At 39.5% G+C, this 18,999-nt stretch overlaps 2 protein-coding genes across 3 annotated transcripts in view; both read left to right on the top strand.

Annotated features, from left to right (window-relative positions):
* LOC131779554 (cyclic nucleotide-gated channel alpha-3) overlaps positions 1 to 8,710 on the top strand; it is a 31,315-nt gene extending 22,605 nt beyond the window's left edge. For both annotated transcript variants that reach the window (XM_059096117.2, XM_059096116.2), the window contains 13 exons: positions 470 to 548; positions 1,317 to 1,435; positions 1,782 to 1,874; positions 2,006 to 2,102; positions 2,293 to 2,401; positions 2,682 to 2,719; positions 4,469 to 4,578; positions 4,691 to 4,760; positions 5,110 to 5,165; positions 5,417 to 5,505; positions 6,234 to 6,292; positions 6,526 to 6,564; positions 7,706 to 8,710. In XM_059096117.2, coding sequence (XP_058952100.1) covers positions 470 to 548; positions 1,317 to 1,435; positions 1,782 to 1,874; positions 2,006 to 2,102; positions 2,293 to 2,401; positions 2,682 to 2,719; positions 4,469 to 4,578; positions 4,691 to 4,760; positions 5,110 to 5,165; positions 5,417 to 5,505; positions 6,234 to 6,292; positions 6,526 to 6,564; positions 7,706 to 8,116 — 1,369 coding nt within the window. In that variant the 3' untranslated portion in view covers positions 8,117 to 8,710. The remainder of the gene's footprint in view (positions 1 to 469; positions 549 to 1,316; positions 1,436 to 1,781; positions 1,875 to 2,005; positions 2,103 to 2,292; positions 2,402 to 2,681; positions 2,720 to 4,468; positions 4,579 to 4,690; positions 4,761 to 5,109; positions 5,166 to 5,416; positions 5,506 to 6,233; positions 6,293 to 6,525; positions 6,565 to 7,705) is intronic.
* Positions 8,711 to 11,794: 3,084 nt separating this feature from the next.
* LOC131779497 (homeobox protein XENK-2) lies at positions 11,795 to 14,554 on the top strand. Its single transcript, XM_059096060.2, has 2 exons — positions 11,795 to 12,112; positions 12,489 to 14,554. Exons 1-2 carry the CDS (start codon positions 11,905 to 11,907, stop codon positions 12,971 to 12,973), a joined length of 693 nt encoding a protein of 230 aa, XP_058952043.1. The 5' UTR covers positions 11,795 to 11,904; the 3' UTR covers positions 12,974 to 14,554.
* Positions 14,555 to 18,999: the final 4,445 nt, after the last annotated feature.

Here is an 18,999-nt window from a genome sequence, read left to right as displayed (position 1 = left end):
ATGTTAACCCAAGAAAAAGATTAAACCTAGTACATTTCGTTATCTGGTAACCGAGTCGAATGGCGAAAGATAATGAACGCTTGTGACATCACTGATCCCAGCAGAAGGCGGTATGGATGTCACTAATTACAATATAGAGAGGCGTACACATCTGACCGATTTGAGTAACGGAAGATAAAGGACGCTTTCCATATTGCTGATCATAGCAGTCAAGATAAAAAATATAAAACAAAACAAAACAAAACAAAAACAACAAAAAGAGAAGACAAAAAACTTAATATTTAAGCATCAGACTCATCGTGAATCAACAACGTTAGTTCTACCAGAACGTAAAACATTTCACTTGTACCCAAAAAATGTAATCAATTCTTTTTGAGAACCCAAAGAATGTGTTCCACCGAGGATTTTGCTTCCAAAGAAACTATGACAGAACTGTTTATCGACATTTAGTATTTTGTGCATCTGACAGGAAGTACGTGAAATCCTTTTATTGGTCTGTCCTTACTTTGATGACAATTGGAGAAACGCCAAGTCCCCAGACAAATCTTGTAAGTAAATCATAGACAAATGTCATTGACTGGGCCTCGAAGGAGTCCGGTTCATAACAACAGAGAGGGGGATTTGGAAAATTTCCAGCTTTTCTAACCTCGCGGATCGTCAATGCTACATATATCTCGAGCCTCAGGGAGACCAACAAGAAAAATTATTTGAGAGATCCAGAGTAGTACCACTGTGTTACACTGATTTAGGTTCCATACCCATATAGAAGTTTAAAATAATAAGGTGCACTGACACAATTCAATTAAACAACGCAGTTAATATTTGAGATATCTTAGGTAAAATAACACTCAGCAGTGATGCTGCTTCCATTGAATCAAACTTTCAGGACTCAAGGATCGATCCGCACAAAACCTCCCCGGTCGTAATTTCCATCATCCATAAGAAGCGAAGCATAGATATTCATTCATTTCCCACTTTCACAGAACCTTGACGAGAACTCTGTGTGCAAACTTGTACCCTTTACTATTTCCTTACGCATTAACCCCTCACACCCTAACTTGACTTGGCATATTCTCCACACTGCTCGCTATACCTTTCCTATGGTACGCACAGGGAGAATTTGTCGAGCAATCATAACCTTCCTTAGTAGGGGACCTTTTACTTTATTCTTGAGACGTGAATGTTTAGTGAGAAGTGATACTGAAAGGAAAAATTCAATGCTAGTTGTTAGGGATGAGAGATTAATGTAAGACCTCTCCACTTTTACAAGTCTCAGTCTGGCGTAATTGTTGCGTTCTCACTCGTATCACCTGCAGGAATATATTTTCACTGGCTGTATGTTTCTCCTGGGAATCTTTGTGTTTGCCACGGTTGTGGGCAACGTTGGTGACGTCATTAGCAACATGAATGCGGCGAGAACTAATTTTCAAGCGAGGTACGAAATTCTTTAGTTCGCACTCTACGATTGTAGGAGAGACGCGGTAGCGTGGTGTTTCAAGCAGAAGAGCCCAGACGAAAGGTCTCTGTTCGAGCCTTGGCTGGCTCATCGTGTAGTGATCGTGACACTTTTTTCTCTCAGAGCCTCTCCACATTTAGGAGTGTAAATGAGTAATGGTGAATTGTCAGGGAAACTTGATGATTTGCGAGGGGTGACCCATCCAGAAGGTCAGGAATAGCATCATACTGAGTCGAATCATCTACTGAGACTCGGATAAGCTTTAGTAAGATTGAGTCGTTAAGATTTCCCTTAACTCTGAAAATGATTTTTGTGTGTGTGTTAGGATGGATGCAATCAAGCAGTACATGGAGCATCACAATGTACCTCACATGCTACAAACTCGGGTCAAAAGATGGGCTCATTACGCATGGAGCAGGTCTGTCACTAGAAAAGCACGTAGAATCAAAACGTGTTTAAGTTTATTTTTCTGTTCTATTTTCGATGCTAGACACATTGTCTTCACACAAACATGACCAGTCACTTCAAGTTTATTTTCTTCCCCCCCAGGACACAAGCCCTAGACGAAGGGGCGTCTTTGGAAATGCTCCCTGAGAGATTAAGAACTGAGATAGCCATTCATGTGCATCTAGACACGTTGCGAAAGGTACTGGTTATGCCTTGGGTGGTTAACGTCTTAAACCCGCGCATCAGTGTGTATGTTCTCCATGCTGATCATACTTTAGTTCTCTAGTGGTTGATTGTGTTCAGGGAAAGGTGCTAACTCCCTTCGAAAACTATTTGCGCAAAACATTTTATTACGTGTTTCCAAACTTTTGTTTTTACCGCTCTCACAGGTGAAGATCTTCAAGGACTGCGAACAAGGCCTGCTATGTGAATTGGTACTAAAACTTCGACCGCAAATTTTTTCCCCTGGAGACTATATCTGTCGTTGTGGTGAAATAGGTAAAAGATTATGGAACGTGTTTAGATTCAAATGTCTGGGAGCACTCGTATTCATACACCAGGGGGAGTAGCAATACTTATCGTTACTTGGTGTTACAGAATCTGGAATAAGCTAAGGAGTCGGTCTTGTTTATATATATTGTGCCTCTAATTGTAAAATGAATTTTAAGGAAAATCTATGGTCGGTATTTATGTGATATGTTTAAGAGGACTTTTTGGGGCTTAGTTACAGACAGATTTCTTTATTACCTGTAATCTCTGTTGGTCCTTTTCCCACCAGGACGGGAAATGTATATTATCAACAACGGAAAAGTTGAGGTAAGGCAACGTTAAAAATTCCGCAACCTGTAGTATTGTGATTGTTTTTGTAATTTCAAACATACTCATGCGTGAAATAAGAAACAACAGGGAACGTAAATGACTGTGAATATATGAAAATCATATATGTGAACTGCGGATAAAGACGTGAATTTGAAAGCGGTCTTCGCAGTAATGAACACTATTTGAGCAGTAGTGAATTAAGGCCTGAAAAAACAAGTCAAGCCTGTACGGGATTTGAACCCATGACCTCTGCGATACCGCTGCAGTAACCTATCAAGTTAGCTAACAAGCCAACTGGGAGCTGATCATTATGTTGGTTCCAAATAAGCCCGCGAAGTGATGAATAAATGACCGTGAATATATGAAAATCATATATGTGACCTGCACTAGGCGTACAGGCTCTCTTGCATTCAAGAGGTGGTCGGGCTGGTCAGCAAAACTTTTCATTCATTGCGCGATACTGAAAATTCTATCAGAACCGAAGTTGCCAATTTAACAAAAATCCTCAATGGCCCACAGGGTAACGTAGCATCTAAGACTGCTGCGTCAATTGAAATGCTTAACGGCCTTGAAAACCTTCAGCAAGGCTCAGAATTATACTGATATGACGCTCTTAACCTGCTGGGTTGCATGGCACTCGCCGTGGGAAATATTCACTCAGTTACGCATCACAAAGATCAACTTTTCACGGTGGTAGATTACGTAAGAAACTTTGGAAATGCAGCCAAAAAAAGTTTAAAGAGGGCAACCCATTGGGCGGTGTACTATTTTACAAATCCAAATGCTTGGTATCCTGTACCCGAACGTGTCATGATCCTGTAAGCCATACTAGTAATTCAACCGTCACCACCTGTACCGATGGCACCACAGAGCATACAGAAGATGAATGAATGGGCGTAAACATTTGTTGCAGTGCGTTAGCGCTCTGTCAGACAGGAAACAACGATGGCAAGAGTTTAAATTCCTCAGTCGTACCTCCATCAGAGAGAAATTCAGCCAAGCGAACCGATCAGCCTCGAACGCTCTGACTTCGAGGAGCAGCGAGAAAACAGTGGGAAACGAGACGAAGGGGAAGATGGAATATTAGAGTACGATTCCCCCAAGTGATGATGGGGACATTCCATCTTTAGAACGTGAGGCTGATTTTCACCTCGGAAGAGGTTCCCGCTGAGGAAGAAGTAATCGCTTCGACAGCAGAATTGTGTCTGGTTAATTTTATTTCTCTTGTTACGACACTATGAGATTGCCGTCACCTTTCGTGTGTTATGCACTTTTTGACATTGATATCCATTTCTTTGATACTGACCTGTCTCTAATAATAATAGGTTTGCATGTGATCGAAGTTAAACGGAAGGAAGTCGTTACCGTGACTACGTACGTTTTTCGTGCAAACTTTTAAAACTTCTTGAATGAACGATATCATCATTTTGGTAAAAATAGATAAACTTACGCCTTACATTGACCATAGACTTCAACGGATCAATGCTGGTTGAGACACTCATCACCCACCCAAAAGGCCCTCCTACGTTTAGGAAATGGACCAAGACAACATTTCATGGTCGGGATTGGGATTACTTGTAGTCAGTATAAACCGTTGGGATTACGGGGCTGAGATATAGTTTTAGTCGGGATCGCGGGATGGAAAAACTCTTTTGGGGACCCTCTATTGATGTTACACTGCTCTCCCGCCTCTCTCCAATTCTCTCCTCTCTGGAATTCTCATTCTACAGTCTTTCTTCATTACAGGTAGTAATACCAGACTCAAACACTGGCGAGGAGGTTGTGGTAGCTTCCCTCACAGAGGGTAACTATTTCGGGGAGATAAGCCTGTTAAGACTCGACGCCGGTAAAAACAGGTTAATGAAGAGTGATCACTTTTAGTGGCACAAGCTTTATCATACCATTAATTTCTGACGCACCTAAAAGTTTAAATGAAGTAGGTAATTTTTTTTTCTTTGAACCATATAGACGCTCTGCCGATGTGCGCTCAGTGGGTTACTCGGAATTGTTGTGTCTCTCTCAAAAGGACCTAATGGAGGTAAGATCTCACTTCTTGTACTTTCTTTCAATTCCTTCAATTTTTCCCCCTTTTTAAGTGTTTAACAGTTATTGGTTTGAACCTGGGAATATCTATCGATCGTGTAGTGGAATCGTCTGGTTTAGGGTAGTTTATAATCGGAGTGCCATTGGTGACCGTACATTATGTTTCAACAAACTTAGTGGAAATCATCGTCAAATCAATGTATTAATCAATTTTCACGAATCAGACTTGAGACAAAACGATGACAAAAGAATCCTCTCCTGGCTCTGGTGTTACGTATAGCAGGTACTCTCGCCAATAAGAGTATTTTTCATTTAATAAACATTAAATAATATATTATTTACAGGCCTTAGAGGAGTATCCTGAAGCTAAAAAAGTACTAGAAAGTCAAGGGCGAGACAGGTAAGAAACTAACTTTGTTTGGCGAGACAAGGGAGAAGTTTTGGACGGAAATGTTTAATTTTCTTTTTCTGTGTTTTTTGTTGTTGTTGTTGTTGTTTTCTTTGTCCTCTGTTTGTTTGTTTGTTTTTACTTTTCCTCTGTTGTAATCGGAATTTAGCATGAAAGATAGATGCGTTTTCCCTTGGAAACCTTTTAAATTTTAATCTTTAGTTATAGTTTCACCTGTAGGCTTAAAAGTTTTCTCGTTCTAGATTACAGAGGGCAAGGTCGAGTAACAATCTCTCAATACCCCATCCTGATTCAGAGAGAGAACAGTTTCGTAATCTAGAATTCAACTTCGGTAAGTGATTTTTTTATATCTAGCCATAATACTGTTTCGTGACTGGGGTATGATGCTTGTTGAGCAAAACGACGGCTGCGAATGAGATCACATGATAGAGTATCGTAAAACCAAAACCATAGTATCATCACCGGCCAATCAGAACTAAGGGAAATATCGGAAGGAGCCAATCAGAACTCAAAATAAAAACAAGCCAACCCTCTGGAGCGCAGGAAAAGGCGAGTAACCACGTTGTGATTGGCTGATAAAGTGGCGCGAGTTTTCTGGACCAATCACAGAGCAAAGTAAAGCAAAACCAATGCAATCCAAGATTGCGTTCGACATTCAGTTGAAATACCTTTACATTAAGAGTAAGAGTAACTTGAGAAGGTCTACCCGTGGAAGAAAGACCTGTAAGTTGAAATTTGCTCACAGGTGGGTTCTTTCTAGAGCATAAACTTAAGAAGTATTGCCTCCATAATGGAGGGCATTATAGCTGATGTGCTAAAATGGTCGAAACTGGGAAATTGGTGATAAAAGTTTCAATATTGAAAATAGTTTTGAGAGTTTACAATGTAACAATAATACTGATGTATGTAATGTGTTATGATCGCAAAAATGATTTCATTCTCCGATGAAACGTATTAACTGCGATTCTCGTAAAGTGTCTTTTGGAATGACGAGAGAAGCAAGAGTGGCAAGTACTCAAGAAACAATTCTTCTTTTTCATTTCAATCATCCATTTATAGCGAGGGAAATCAGCATCGTCAAAGAACTCTTAGAGGAAATTAAAGAAAGCAAAAAGGAGGTGGGTAAAAATTTCTCGCACCTTTTTATAATACTGAAATGAAAAAAATGGAGCTACAGTTAACAGACGGACGGAGGGATGGTGGGGCTTTTGTCGAGCTTTAAATACATTTGAATCCTTCGCGAGGTTCGATGAATTTGTACAGCTGCCTAGATGTGTCACTTACAGCTGAGACCTACTTAAATGAAGAATTTTAAACTCATCATTTGAGTGTTGACTGGTTGATTTTTCAGTTCTATAAATGCGAGCCAGTAAGGAGTCTTAGAGAAGAGGTATGCTGTTTCCTTCAATGTGGTTCATAGTCTCTCTAGCAAGCTTAAATTGATATTACCCAATTATCATTTCCTGATTTACTCGCAATTAATGTACGTGCACATGTAGTGGTCTTCACAAAATCGAAAGTGCAGGATGGGATTATTTTCTGAAGCGCTTTGGGAGCAGTCAGCAGTTAGTCTACTGCACCTGATGGAACGCTATTCATCCCAGGTACCATCTCAGCATTTCGTCAGATTTCCTTGGCAGTTTGCCTGTACCCATTTATAATCCTGGGTGGAGAAATACAATGTGATAAGAAGTGGCTGGGGATCTAACTTTGTCCCAGACCTTTCGATTAAAAGGCCACCGCGCCTCCTACAGATTGCATGATGAGGTAAACAAAAGTATTTCGACAAATAATCAGGGTTTATTATAAATTACCCCAAAACTGATTTGTTAAGTACTAAATAGTAGCGTCAAAGCTGAGGGCGAGTGTATCTCTGATATCGCAATTACGGAGCCACATGCTTTCCCATGGTGTGCATTCTTTTGACAGATGATCGACTAATGAATGTGGAAGTAACGCTAAAGGGTCATTAAAGCAAACTTCCTCTTCGTCCTTGTGTTTCCCTTGCCTCCATTCCATCCCTTGAAAAGAAATTTAGTTGCTCTCTCGACTTTCCCGCTACTTCAAACATCCAAGATGGTGACAAAACTTTTCACAAAGAAATAGTAAGCGTTCGCTTTTTGCTCTGCCGGCTCCTGTGTTTGCATTGACAGTTATGAAATGTTTACCTAGCTTCTTTTGCGCTTTTCGATGACTGGTCGTTGTCCATATCTTTATTTGCCGGTAGACTAGAATTTATAGTTAGCTAGAGGCATGTCTGCCTGGTAAAAGTAACGAGGAACCGCTTTTTATAACCTCGCTCGATGATTGGTGTAGAAAACTCGTGTCCCCTCTCAACCAATCATGTGCATAGCTATGACCAATCTCGACCAGTTCATTCGCGTTTTCCGTCGCACGCAGGCCCTATGCCTTTGAATTTTACTGAGTTATCATTTGCTTTGTGATATTCTTATTTGTCCCGACTGGCTTTGGATTTCATTTTAAGACACTGACGAAAAGCGCTCTAAAATCAGGTTTGGTTTGGTTTTTAGTGCCTAAACTTGAGGGTTCAAATAGAGACGCAAATGGAGGAAATAGAAGAAATTAAACAACAGCTCGCACTGCGAAGTAGATCACCAAATGACGAAAAGAGCCGAAGAAGGTCAAGTGCGGAAGCAAAGACTGCGAGAAGACTGATCGATAAAGTTATTTCAGCCGCAAAAGTAGCTGCGTCACATAATTCTACTAAAACCTTTCAAGAAAGGGATGTTGAGAGTAAGAGTCAACTTAGAACAAGTGAAAGTGAATTGCGGCAAAGAGAGGGAATTGCTCGAGACGATGTCCCTGATATATTCGTAGAGAATGATATCGACGGAAGGTGTTATCTTGGACCGCGTAGAAGATCATTATTTGATAACAATAACAATGATGAAGTTGTGCAAGATGTGACTTTCAAGACATAAAGTAGGCCTTTCACGAGACGTCTCAAAGCATTAGTTTCAAAACTAGAGTGATTTTGAAGCCTTTAAGGTTTAGCGCGGGGTGTTATTTTGAAAGTGACATGTTTTAGAACACGGAAATGTCCCATAAGACAGCCGAAGATTCGACGCTTTCGATGGAGATATCGAGGAGATCGCGAAATAGACTTAAATGATTAAAATCTCTTCACGGATTAGAGAGAAGTTGCTACAGTAAATTTAGTCGAGCTTACAAAAAACGTTAATTTGGCAGAGATGTCTCCTTCAGAGTGCACCAGTAGTTCATAAATGGGCCAAATGGAAACCGCGAATATTTGCAAATTAACTAGTTGGTATGAATACACCGTAAGCTATTTTTCCCGAATGACGAACACCACCATGCTAGATTTTTCCCTTTTTAATCACTTCTTGTTTGCAGACAGATTTGGTTTTGTTATAATTGTTTTGTATCAGACATAAACACAAGTGGGAGGGTAAAAACGTGTGAAAACAAAAAAAATAATGACGATATGAAAGCGTTGATTTTGATCCGTGGTAAGCGTTTTACAACACGAAAATAAATAATCTAGAAAAAACAAACTTAAATCGTCAATTTGGATAACATTGGAATGCAGCGACAATAAGGGCGCAGGAGAGATTAGTGAACCTATTCCTGTCTGAGTTAGGCAACATATAATAAATCACATATTTGGACATCATGTGCCATAAAGGCTAAAGGTTACCACTGAAAGTCATCAAATCTAGCCAACAAAAATCTAATTCATTCAGACAACTCGTATAGTACTTGAGCACGCGACGGAACTCAAATTTTGAGCCTGTCTTCTCGAAGATGAGTTTGAATTATCAAACGAGGAATAACTCACCATGTATTTAGCTCGTAATGCGCTTTGTGTTAATCTTGAACTGACTGAGGCAGACATAAGGAATCATAACTCAGTTTTTAAGACATTTTACCCAACTTTTTCAATTAAAAGACTACGTCTCGGTTGGTAAGTTTACCTTTTGACGATAGATGCGCCTGTTTGATTAATACGCAAGTCAGCATTGCTTTGAAGGTCAATGACAAGAAAGCTGTAATTTTAGGATCATCTGGTGGCTAAAATTATCTGAGAGCCATTGATCTCCTACTTCCAATTATTGAATTTTAATACACCTTAACCGGGACTAAAAAACTCCGCCTCTGTATTTTTAATGTAAACTCAGGATGTAGAGGCGAGGTGGTATTTTCGTTGATATGGTAATAACTCATTTATTCGTTCTCGCCTGGCTCTCGAGGAGTTGACCTCAAAAATATGCGCGATAAAACGAACCTGACTTTTTTTAGCAATCCAAGCACGCGATTTGGAAAAAATCCGTAATCCTATTGATTTCTGATACGTGTGTTTATTTAGAGAGAGACGCATAAAACGTTTGATGGTTTTATAGAATTCTTTTAGCGCTTTTGTCAATAAGCCGCTTGCGCCCTTCAAGTGACTCGTCTAAAATTTTAGGCCACCCCAGGAAAACAATCTTGCACAAGATGATATATTTAAAAATAGGATACGCTTAGTCTATATATTTTGCAAAATTACTCAGAGTGAGTCGAAAAGGCGCTTTTCAGCTACAAAAATTACGGAAATTGAATATAACTCAGAAAAGGAAACATGGAGCCAGGGAGAAGTATTTCCACGATGGAAAAAAATGGACTTGGAGAGAATTGCGTGTTGTTAAGTGTGGAAACGAAATCCGTAAACAAGGAATTCTGGAATGAGGCACAAAAGGAGACCAATTTGAGGGTTTGTTTCCTGTTCATTGTTTTCTTCTTTGAAAATTAATGAGATGTCCTGAATAAAACTGAACAATTTCGTGTGGTGACAATGTTTACGTTGCTAAAGTGATATTTGACATTGGGAGTCTGTTTTTGAAAAGCACTCAAAAGTCAGGAAGTGTGAGATGACAAGTGTTTTAGACGCGATAAAAATACAATTTATATGATAAATAGCCTTGGTATGTCTTAAAAACTCAAAATGAAAGAGGTTCTGAAATAAAGTCACGTAATGATACTGGAAGATTTTTTCCGAAGATTAGGTAAATACGGGATCTAATTGCACGGCCCTACACCGCATAGGAATAGAAAGAGAAAGGAAGAGAGATATCCCGACTCCGGCTTCGTAAATAATTTTTACACTTACGTGTTTAAAAAGTCTCAAGTCCCTTTCAGCGTTGAATCAACAAGTCTTGGCGGGGGTTATATTGATTCGTCCACAGAAATGTGGCTCCATTTCGACGTTGGTGAAAGTTTTCGTTTAATTCTAGGATGGACAGTCTTCTCCATTCATTGAGGTCGTTCTGACTTGTTAGCTAGTTTGGTCTGTTAATTTGGTGCTCAACTAAGAAATTTCCCCTAATAAATACGGGAGTCCCTCAGAAATTTTATTTTCCGAAATCCATTTCTTCTTTTTCACCAAAGTTCATCAACAAATTTCCTTTTGCCAAAGTGACAAAGACAACAAGACTGCATTATCACATTAAGGAGTATTAGTTTCATACTAATGAAAGAATTATTCACAGTCAAAAGATTTCACGGGTTGCCATCGCAATAAACTTCAATTTAAAGAGCTGAATTGTCTGCCAAGTTTGTGTTGTCGTATTTTCGAAAGTGACGTTGTGAAGAATCAATTCAGGATATCACTTTCATCACGAAATTAAATGTGCTTCCGAGGCTAATTGCATGTGCTTCAAATCTGCGGTCACAATTACAAGCTTTTAACCAGACCATGTGCTGCCTTAAGGAGTCTTTAATTGCACATTTTCACAAACAACAACCCTCGACCAATAAAACACTGCCTTCTATTTGTACATTGTTTGGCGTCTTAAGGCCTCATATTACGTGAAAGAAGCCACTTAAGCCCTTTTCGGCAGCCATTCTTTGCGTTCAGTGCTCACGCCTAGGTTAACCGCAGATTTAGAACGACAGAAAGTATAACTTCTCGAAAGCTTTAAAGGAATCGGCGCCCAAACACCCTTTCGCTCATTGTGTAAACAAGGCACACGCGCGAGAGTGCACCATGGCACTGAGTTCACAACTACGACGTGGTGCTGTAATTGGTTTTGCTTCAGCTATTTATTTCGCGGCTGATGAGCTGCAGTTTTGTTCTTTAAGCAATGTTTGATTTTGTACTTACGTCTTGCACAATCTTTTTGATAAGTGAATCTAAAGTACGCTCAGTAATTATGGTATAACGAAGGGGCGGGCAGGCAACACTGAATTGAAATAGCAACCTCAAAGAGCTCGCGTTTTATGTACTCAAAGGGTTTGTAACTGTTGAACGTAATGACAGTTTTAACAATAGAAAAGTTTAAGAAAAATTGCTGTGAAATCAAAGGCATTAACGACTGCCACGGAAGCTCTAATTTTCAAATTTCAAACTACTTCCAATCGCCCGTCACCGGAAAAAAACCTCAGCAATAACATCAAGTATGCTACTACTGGCGAAGGCAGACTTGATCACAATACATCTAATTAATGTTTCTCTTTACGTCTAATCGCGTGTTGACAAGCGACAGTGACAAATCGTTGATAAAGCTGCCCGAAAAAGGATCATTTGATCAGCTAGTGACATAACATGACTGTCACACTCTTCACACTTAAGAACTACGGCCACTCCCACTGAAACTGACACATGTCTCGTCCATTTCAACCCTTACGCATATTTTAGAGCGAGAGCTACAATGATCGACTTAATGAAACCCTAAATTCAGTACCTCTCTCGATAGCCGGATACTCGGTCGAAATGAGTTCGTTTTCGATAGACAGTATTCTCGCTCTTGAGGAGAGCAAGTGTGGAAGAAGGCAAGGAAACGAAACTCGCAAAAATGTAACTAGCCTGAGCCTTGAAGAACTTCGAGACCAAGAGATCAGTACGTCTAAGTGTGAAGAACGTAACAGTAGTTCTCCAGATTCAAGTCCAGCTCGTGGAACGGAACAATCTTCTTACGAAGGTACAGACCCAGCTAATATCCCCATATTTCCCTCGCAGTTTAGTTGTCTTCAATCGGCTCTATAAATTCTATTTTTGTCGATAAGTGGAGACTCAAGTGTCACAATCGCAATATTCTACTTGCCATATTCTTAAATTGCGCATCAAGTACTTAACCAAGGGTTACATGTAAAAGAAAATTTTCATGTTTTGGATTTTACACGAGACACATAAACAAACTCAGCAAGAAAGTGTAATCACGCAAGAAATGCATCGCGCAAAATCATATTCACGAAGCGTGCGAAAAATTTGCGTCAGTGTTCCGCGTTCCTGCATTCTGTTTTTCAGTTCGTCGATCGTCATTTCCGTTTTTAACATTTTTCTTCCTTTTATTTTAGCTGATTCTACAGAGAGACTCGATGTAGAGGATTTTAGCAACGAAAACGAAAATGACCCAGAAACGGAAATTCCCAACACTAAAAAGCGAAAACGAAGAGTGCTATTCTCTAAGGCGCAGATCTTCGAACTTGAGAGACGCTTTAGACAGCAACGGTACCTTTCTGCGCCAGAACGGGAACAGTTAGCTCGACTTATAAACCTCTCTCCGACACAAGTAAAAATATGGTTTCAAAATCACCGGTATAAATTCAAGAAGCAGATCGGGGATAAAGGACATCTTGCGAGCGAGGCCTTGCCTTTCATGAGCCCAAGACTTGTTCCCGTCCCTGTTCTTGTACATGAAGGCCAGCCTTGTTATAGACATAGAACTTTAACCACTCCAAGGCAGGAATTCAGTAATGGATTCTCCGGTTATCCTCCAGTGCCTTTCCTGTACTCGAGCACCGGCGCTGTATACAATAATCGCTTCTGGGGCTTTTCTTAGATTAGAGTAATGCTTTAGCAAATAGCGTTCGAGTCAGTTATTTTGACGCTACTAACGCAACCAAACATCTAATCCCGTTCGTGTTTATACAACTTAGCTGTTACTCTAGGGGTTAATATTTCGTATTCCATTCAACATTAGACGTTTTGTGTAATACCTTCAAGATTATCGCTTTTTAACATTCGAAATTTGCCAGACAAGTCTGTGATGAAACAGAACAGTCAGTGTTCTTAAGCTGGTGGCCCAGTTTACTTTGAAAAAGCTTTAGGGTTAAGCTTCGTTTGAAGAGTTCTTGAAGTTTCGCCATGTGCAACACTAGCTTATGTACAAAAGATTACCGGTCATATCTATTTGTATTCCTGCTCATGAAATACTTCATTCTCAGCCGACAAGGACTCTAAGAACAGAAGTCTTAAGATTCTCACCATAGGCGCGAAACATTTGATAAATCCTCACTGCTGGGTGTTTATTGTTGAGAGTTTTATTGTCTTCAAGTCAAACTGCCCTGTGACAACGGCTCGGTTTAACATAGAATTGCAATATTTGCCGAGATCTTGGCAAACAAGTTGTATATGGTCATAAGATTTTGTAATCTACTAAGTAATATGTAAGAGCCACTGACAAACTCAGGGATTAGGATATCCTTTTCTACTGGCCATTAAATAACAATAAACTTCTCAGTGTACGAAAAGAAATCAACCGGACGCAGTTTGCGCCAACAAAGAAACGATTTTTTATTGTTGTTAGTCTCCTTTGCGTGGGTTTCTTGGGACATGATCAACGTCTATTATAGGATCTCAAACCTCGTTGGAAAAAAAAGGGATTTAAAGATGTTGGGAACGTGATGTTATCTCTTTAGGCGGAGCGTTGCGGCGATTCTTAAGCTCTACGTATTTTCGCGGTAATAGGGATAAGTAATGATAAGAGTGCATTCGTTATAACCTTGGTCCGGAGAGATTGGCGCGGAACTCTATCTTAAGTGCCAAGCGCGGCCTTCATCTCAACTGTCGCTTTAAAATAGAACTGATTTGCGACTTGGTTGGACTTATCTTTGCGGAGGAGGCGGCTATATCGACCAAAGCCGGGCGAGCGGGAAAACGAGAGAAAGACCTTTTCTTCAAGGGGTGCGTTGAGCATTGCGCGCAATATTCATATCGATGTCAACAACCATTGTTTGACGTTCAAGGAAAATTTCCAAATTTGCAGCTTAACGCCAGTGTTTACAGAGCTCTGGTTTGCGTTAAAATGATTAACTAGGAGTTAATCTTCAAAATTGAGTCTTCAAGGCCAGGTTTAAGCGATTACGCTTAGAAAATTAGAGACATTTTAGAATTCCAGTGTCGCTAAGTATTTCAAAAGGTAGCTACTTACAGTATTGACAGGAAAATAGTAAATAAAGAAATACAGTTTAAAAGTAATAAAGGGCTTTTGTAACTCCCCTTAATAGAATATACACCAATAGTCATTAATTCAAGATTGGAATGATAATTTTTGCTAGAAATAAATCGAGAAATCTATGCGATATCTCGACAGGTATGTTCAAATTTGCTCCACGAGTACACACAGCTTGTAGCGGTTTAGAATAACAAAGAAAGTTTACAAAGTTCATCACTTCAGCTGTCTTGATTTATCTGCGTTTGGTGCTGGGAACCTAAAATGTTTTTAAAACACACGAGCACATCCACTCAAGGCTAAAAGCCCCCCAAACCCCCAATCTTTTCAAATTATCTTAGCGTTTGAACTGGAATGACTCCACTGTCAAATTGGAAAGTTATAATTCCTTTTTTGACCCTGTGTGATTAACTGTTTTTCTTCATGAAAGGTGATTCATATGCAAGCCCTGATGTTCCAAAATTGTTACAGGTACTAAGTCACTTAACTTATTACTGCGAAAGATCAGTTTGAAATGACATTATCATATTAATACACAATGAAAAAAAAAAGGTTTTTTTAAATTCCTCTGTGGCGTTCATGAAGTACATGTTGGTCTCTCAGATAACTATTCATTTTCGAAAATTGATATCTCTTCTTTAGTCCGAGAGTTGTTGAAAAAGAAAGCATATCAGGAGATGTTACGAAGGTATCGCAGAAATTGATCTAAATAACTCCTGAGAAGTTTTACCGCTATTTGAGGTAACTTTTCATTCCATGACTCGCGTTTAGCTGTTGCGTCTTAACTCGTCTTGTTTTGGATCACAACTTTTCGTGTATTCTTGTTGTGTTCGGTGGGAACCAGCGAATCTGATATCTTACACATCTGCAACATTCTCCTAAAGCAAAATATTAAATGTCACCTCGAAAACTTAGTCCTAGAACACAAAAATTGTACTGAAGTTACATGATATGACATTTTTGTCTTACACCATTGTAGTTCAGCTTTGATCAGGTGTAGTTGCTCATGTCAAGGCGTAGTTTCGCGTTGTATGACCGTTTTTGTTCTTGTACAGAATGAATGCGAGATAAACGTTACTGCGAGAAAAATATTGAGTTTGCCGTCAATATTATCGTTCATGCTATTTTATGAGATCTGGCATGCAAGATTATTGGTAAGAGATAACGCACGCTAAGATGAAAAAGAATTTAAAAACATTAAAAACAATAATAAAATCTAAGACGCCTTAGACAAGTTACTCTCCTAGAAAGGAGACCTGTATCAGTAATGTATTTGGTTACTACGGGAAACTGATGCTGCAGTGATACCACTGATGAATATCAGAGGATTTGCTGGGGTAATTCCCTTCCTTTGTAGATGATAAACTTACGCAGATAACCTTCTGCTGCCATCGGCCTTAAAAAAAACACTGAAGAACCTCTTGGAGAGTGCATCTTCTTGTGATAAACAGATAGCTCTTCTTACGTTGCGTAATCCCTAGGAACTTTATGCACGTGCAATGTTCTGTGAAGTGTTTACGGTCTTGCCCGCGGAATAATATCTACCATTCTTTTATCTCAAATGTTGCCTTTACTATCGTTGTTTAACGTTTGTTCGGGCTGCAACGTTGGAAAATACTCCCTGGAGAACCTCTGCCTTTTCAGTGAACAGTGCAAGTAATATCAATGTTTGCCTGCCCATACTTACAAGACAGCTGAATCCTTTGCTGAGCGGCTAAACGCATCTCACGTAGGGCGGAACCATACTTGTTCATTTGTAGCAAGTCTCGTTCATGAACGGATTAAATCAATAAAACACGTAGCTAAATACAAAAGAGTTTTATTTCTGTGGATGAGTGTTTTTATCTTTAGTACAATTCTGATAAAACAAAGGCTCTTAACATGGCCTTGAAACGGAAGGCCAAGTAGGAGGAGGTTATCGTCAGAAAATCGAAGTATGTCAAACAGTTCTATAAACGAAAGCTTTGTAGTCCCAGATGACAGAAGTACTTTTTGTTGAAAACCATCAATTTGGTAGACGTAAAGGTGCGTGAGTATAACTTGAAACATCAGACACATTCGCATGTCCATCGGAGACTTCTGCCGGTGCCAAGTCAAGGTTTCTTCGGTATGTGCGCGCGCTTCACAAAAGACCAATGGTCCATGAAATTTATTTTGGTAGTTCCGTTCGTTGAATGTGCTAAACGACCCCCTTTGTTATTTGAGTGCCTCTAAATCTCTTCGAGGAAGGAAATATTTAATTATAGTCTGCCTGTCCCCCTCAGTGCATTTAACGGCTCACGTTTGAGTTGTACGAGAAAGTGAAGGGGGACAGAAGGGGGGGAAGAAGACTGAGGGGGAATACAAGAAATATCCCTGGGAATTTCCTGTGTGAAATCCTTGGGAATTTCCTATGTGAAATCCCTGAGAATTTCCTGTGTGAAACAAGTGGTGAGCGGTTGAGAACCTCTCAGTCTTCTGCCGGACTAAATGAAGTAGATACTCGTGAAAAACAAAGAAAAAGCAAATGTGGGTTACAAAAGGCGGTAAAACGTGTGGTCGTCTAGACTCTTCTGTAATTTATCATTGCACGTCTCATTTTCCAAATTCATTATCAACGTCCCATATTTAAAAGAGCACCTGAAAAGCTTCGCGGGTTTCACCTGCTCTGCTTTCGGTTAAAAAACCAACTGTCATTCAGAACGTTTAGTGAATCACGTCATACAGACAAGATTGTTTCCTCGGCACCTTGCCCAGAAATTTCCACGAAACATTACTATGTCAGAGAATCATGGCCTCCCGAACGTTCGATACGGAAACACCTTTGATTTCAGCTTTACCCACGCATCCATCTCAGTTACGTGGTTGTAAGTTCGGTAACGATTAGAAAAGATTTCTGAGAGTAAATAAAAAGCTATCTCGTTATCTTATTTGCTGAATTAGATGTCTCTTTGCGTTTCGAGATTTAGCTTTTATTTCCGTGATGTGTTGGTTGAACTGAATAAGGCTTAGACTGATTATTGATTAAGAGGATTTCAAGGGACATAAACCAGACAGGAGAATCTTTTTCAAATGTCTGGCTTTTCAATGCCATGAATTTTTTCTTCTCTACGAAAAGACCTAATTGTCGCCATGATGGCTATAAAAACAACGTCGACTTTCATCGTTAAAAGCTCTTGTCGAAAAGAGGATAACTCTGTCACCTCCTATTCCGCCCTTTCCCCTTAAATAAGATGGAAAAAACTATTTTGACTCTTACAAGACAAATGGCCAACCGTTCATATTCCAAACGTTTTTTTTTTTTTTATTTTGCCTTCTTTACTTTTTTATTCTTCTCTTAGCTCTCGGGCGAAAAGGTGAAGGGTTTTGGGATTCATCCAGAGGCTTATTTAAACCACCTTGTACAAATGGAACATACGTGCAAGTGCTGCTTAGTAGCTCTTATCATGATGGTGCCAACTTGGATTACAGTAATCCGTTATTTAACAAACAATAACACATGGAAGAGAGAGAGTTGCATAATAAATAACTTTTTTCGATTGGTAACGTACTAGGTTTTATACCTTTCATCCTTCAAATTTAAAACCAACTTGATTAATATCATGAACAGTGCAACTTGAAAGGAATGTTCAATTCATCAGTGTGGAGGTCACACACTAGGGCTTGATCCAGTTAAGAACCGCCTTGCACGGCAAAATAAAAAGAACCGCATGGAAGTACTATTTACGCTAATTTCTACACTTGAATTTTATCCAATTTTAAATTGTTGAAACTTCCTTGCACGAGATATTGAGCATGCTCAGTGACTTACGTTAGAGGAAGGTTTTATGTTTGTAAAATACTTTCTGAAAATTGGCCGTATTAAGGGTGATTGTGGTTTCCAATTGTTTTCGTTTTTTTTTTTTCTTTTTTTTCTTCGCGATTTGAAGCGTTTTTTGGTCGTGACGTTATCAGATATAATAAACTTATAAATGATCTGCCTTTCGGCAGAGTTGAGATTAAGCCACGTCTTTCTATTGGGTCAGTCCCCAATTGCCTCCTTTCAACAAAAAGGTGAGCGGAACGAGGTTACGCTCTTTCGTGTGAAACGTTCTATTCAAGGAGTGTTGTTTTCAGCCCTAGCTTCCAAAACATCCGCCAATTTTTGTAAGTCTCAAATCCTGCCAAGCTGTTTGATATCTGAAACTTTGTTGACGTTCCTTCCGAAGACCATAAGCACTCTTTCTCTGGTCATCTTGACCTTCAACACCCTAACATTAGTATGCATATTCCTTACGCTCTCCTCTCTTTGCTGGGCGATTATTTTCTTTACTCTCGCGGACCTGAATATCGGTGATGATACGTTAAGGATAAAAGAGATACCAGTTACGCCTATGGGTTTGTGGGTTATAGATTTCAACCGTCAAAATGTCGTACCACTGAATTTGTATGGAATTTCGAAGCGACTGATATGCGATAGCCTTAGTCGGACAAGCATTTGTGTTAATAACTATTCCAGATCTTGATTTCTCTGAATGTGGTTGATTTGAGCTTTCCAGCACTGACTTCTTCAGCTGTGCTTGCTTCGAGGGCCCTTTTCCCCAGAGTTGAATTGAAATCTCGCAAAATTACTGATATAATACTTGCATCCTATAATTTCATGCACATTTGGTACA

This window comes from Pocillopora verrucosa, chromosome 13, assembly GCF_036669915.1.
Source record: "Pocillopora verrucosa isolate sample1 chromosome 13, ASM3666991v2, whole genome shotgun sequence".
NCBI lineage: Eukaryota > Metazoa > Cnidaria > Anthozoa > Scleractinia > Pocilloporidae > Pocillopora > Pocillopora verrucosa.
This window is presented reverse-complemented; position numbering and strand designations above follow the sequence as displayed.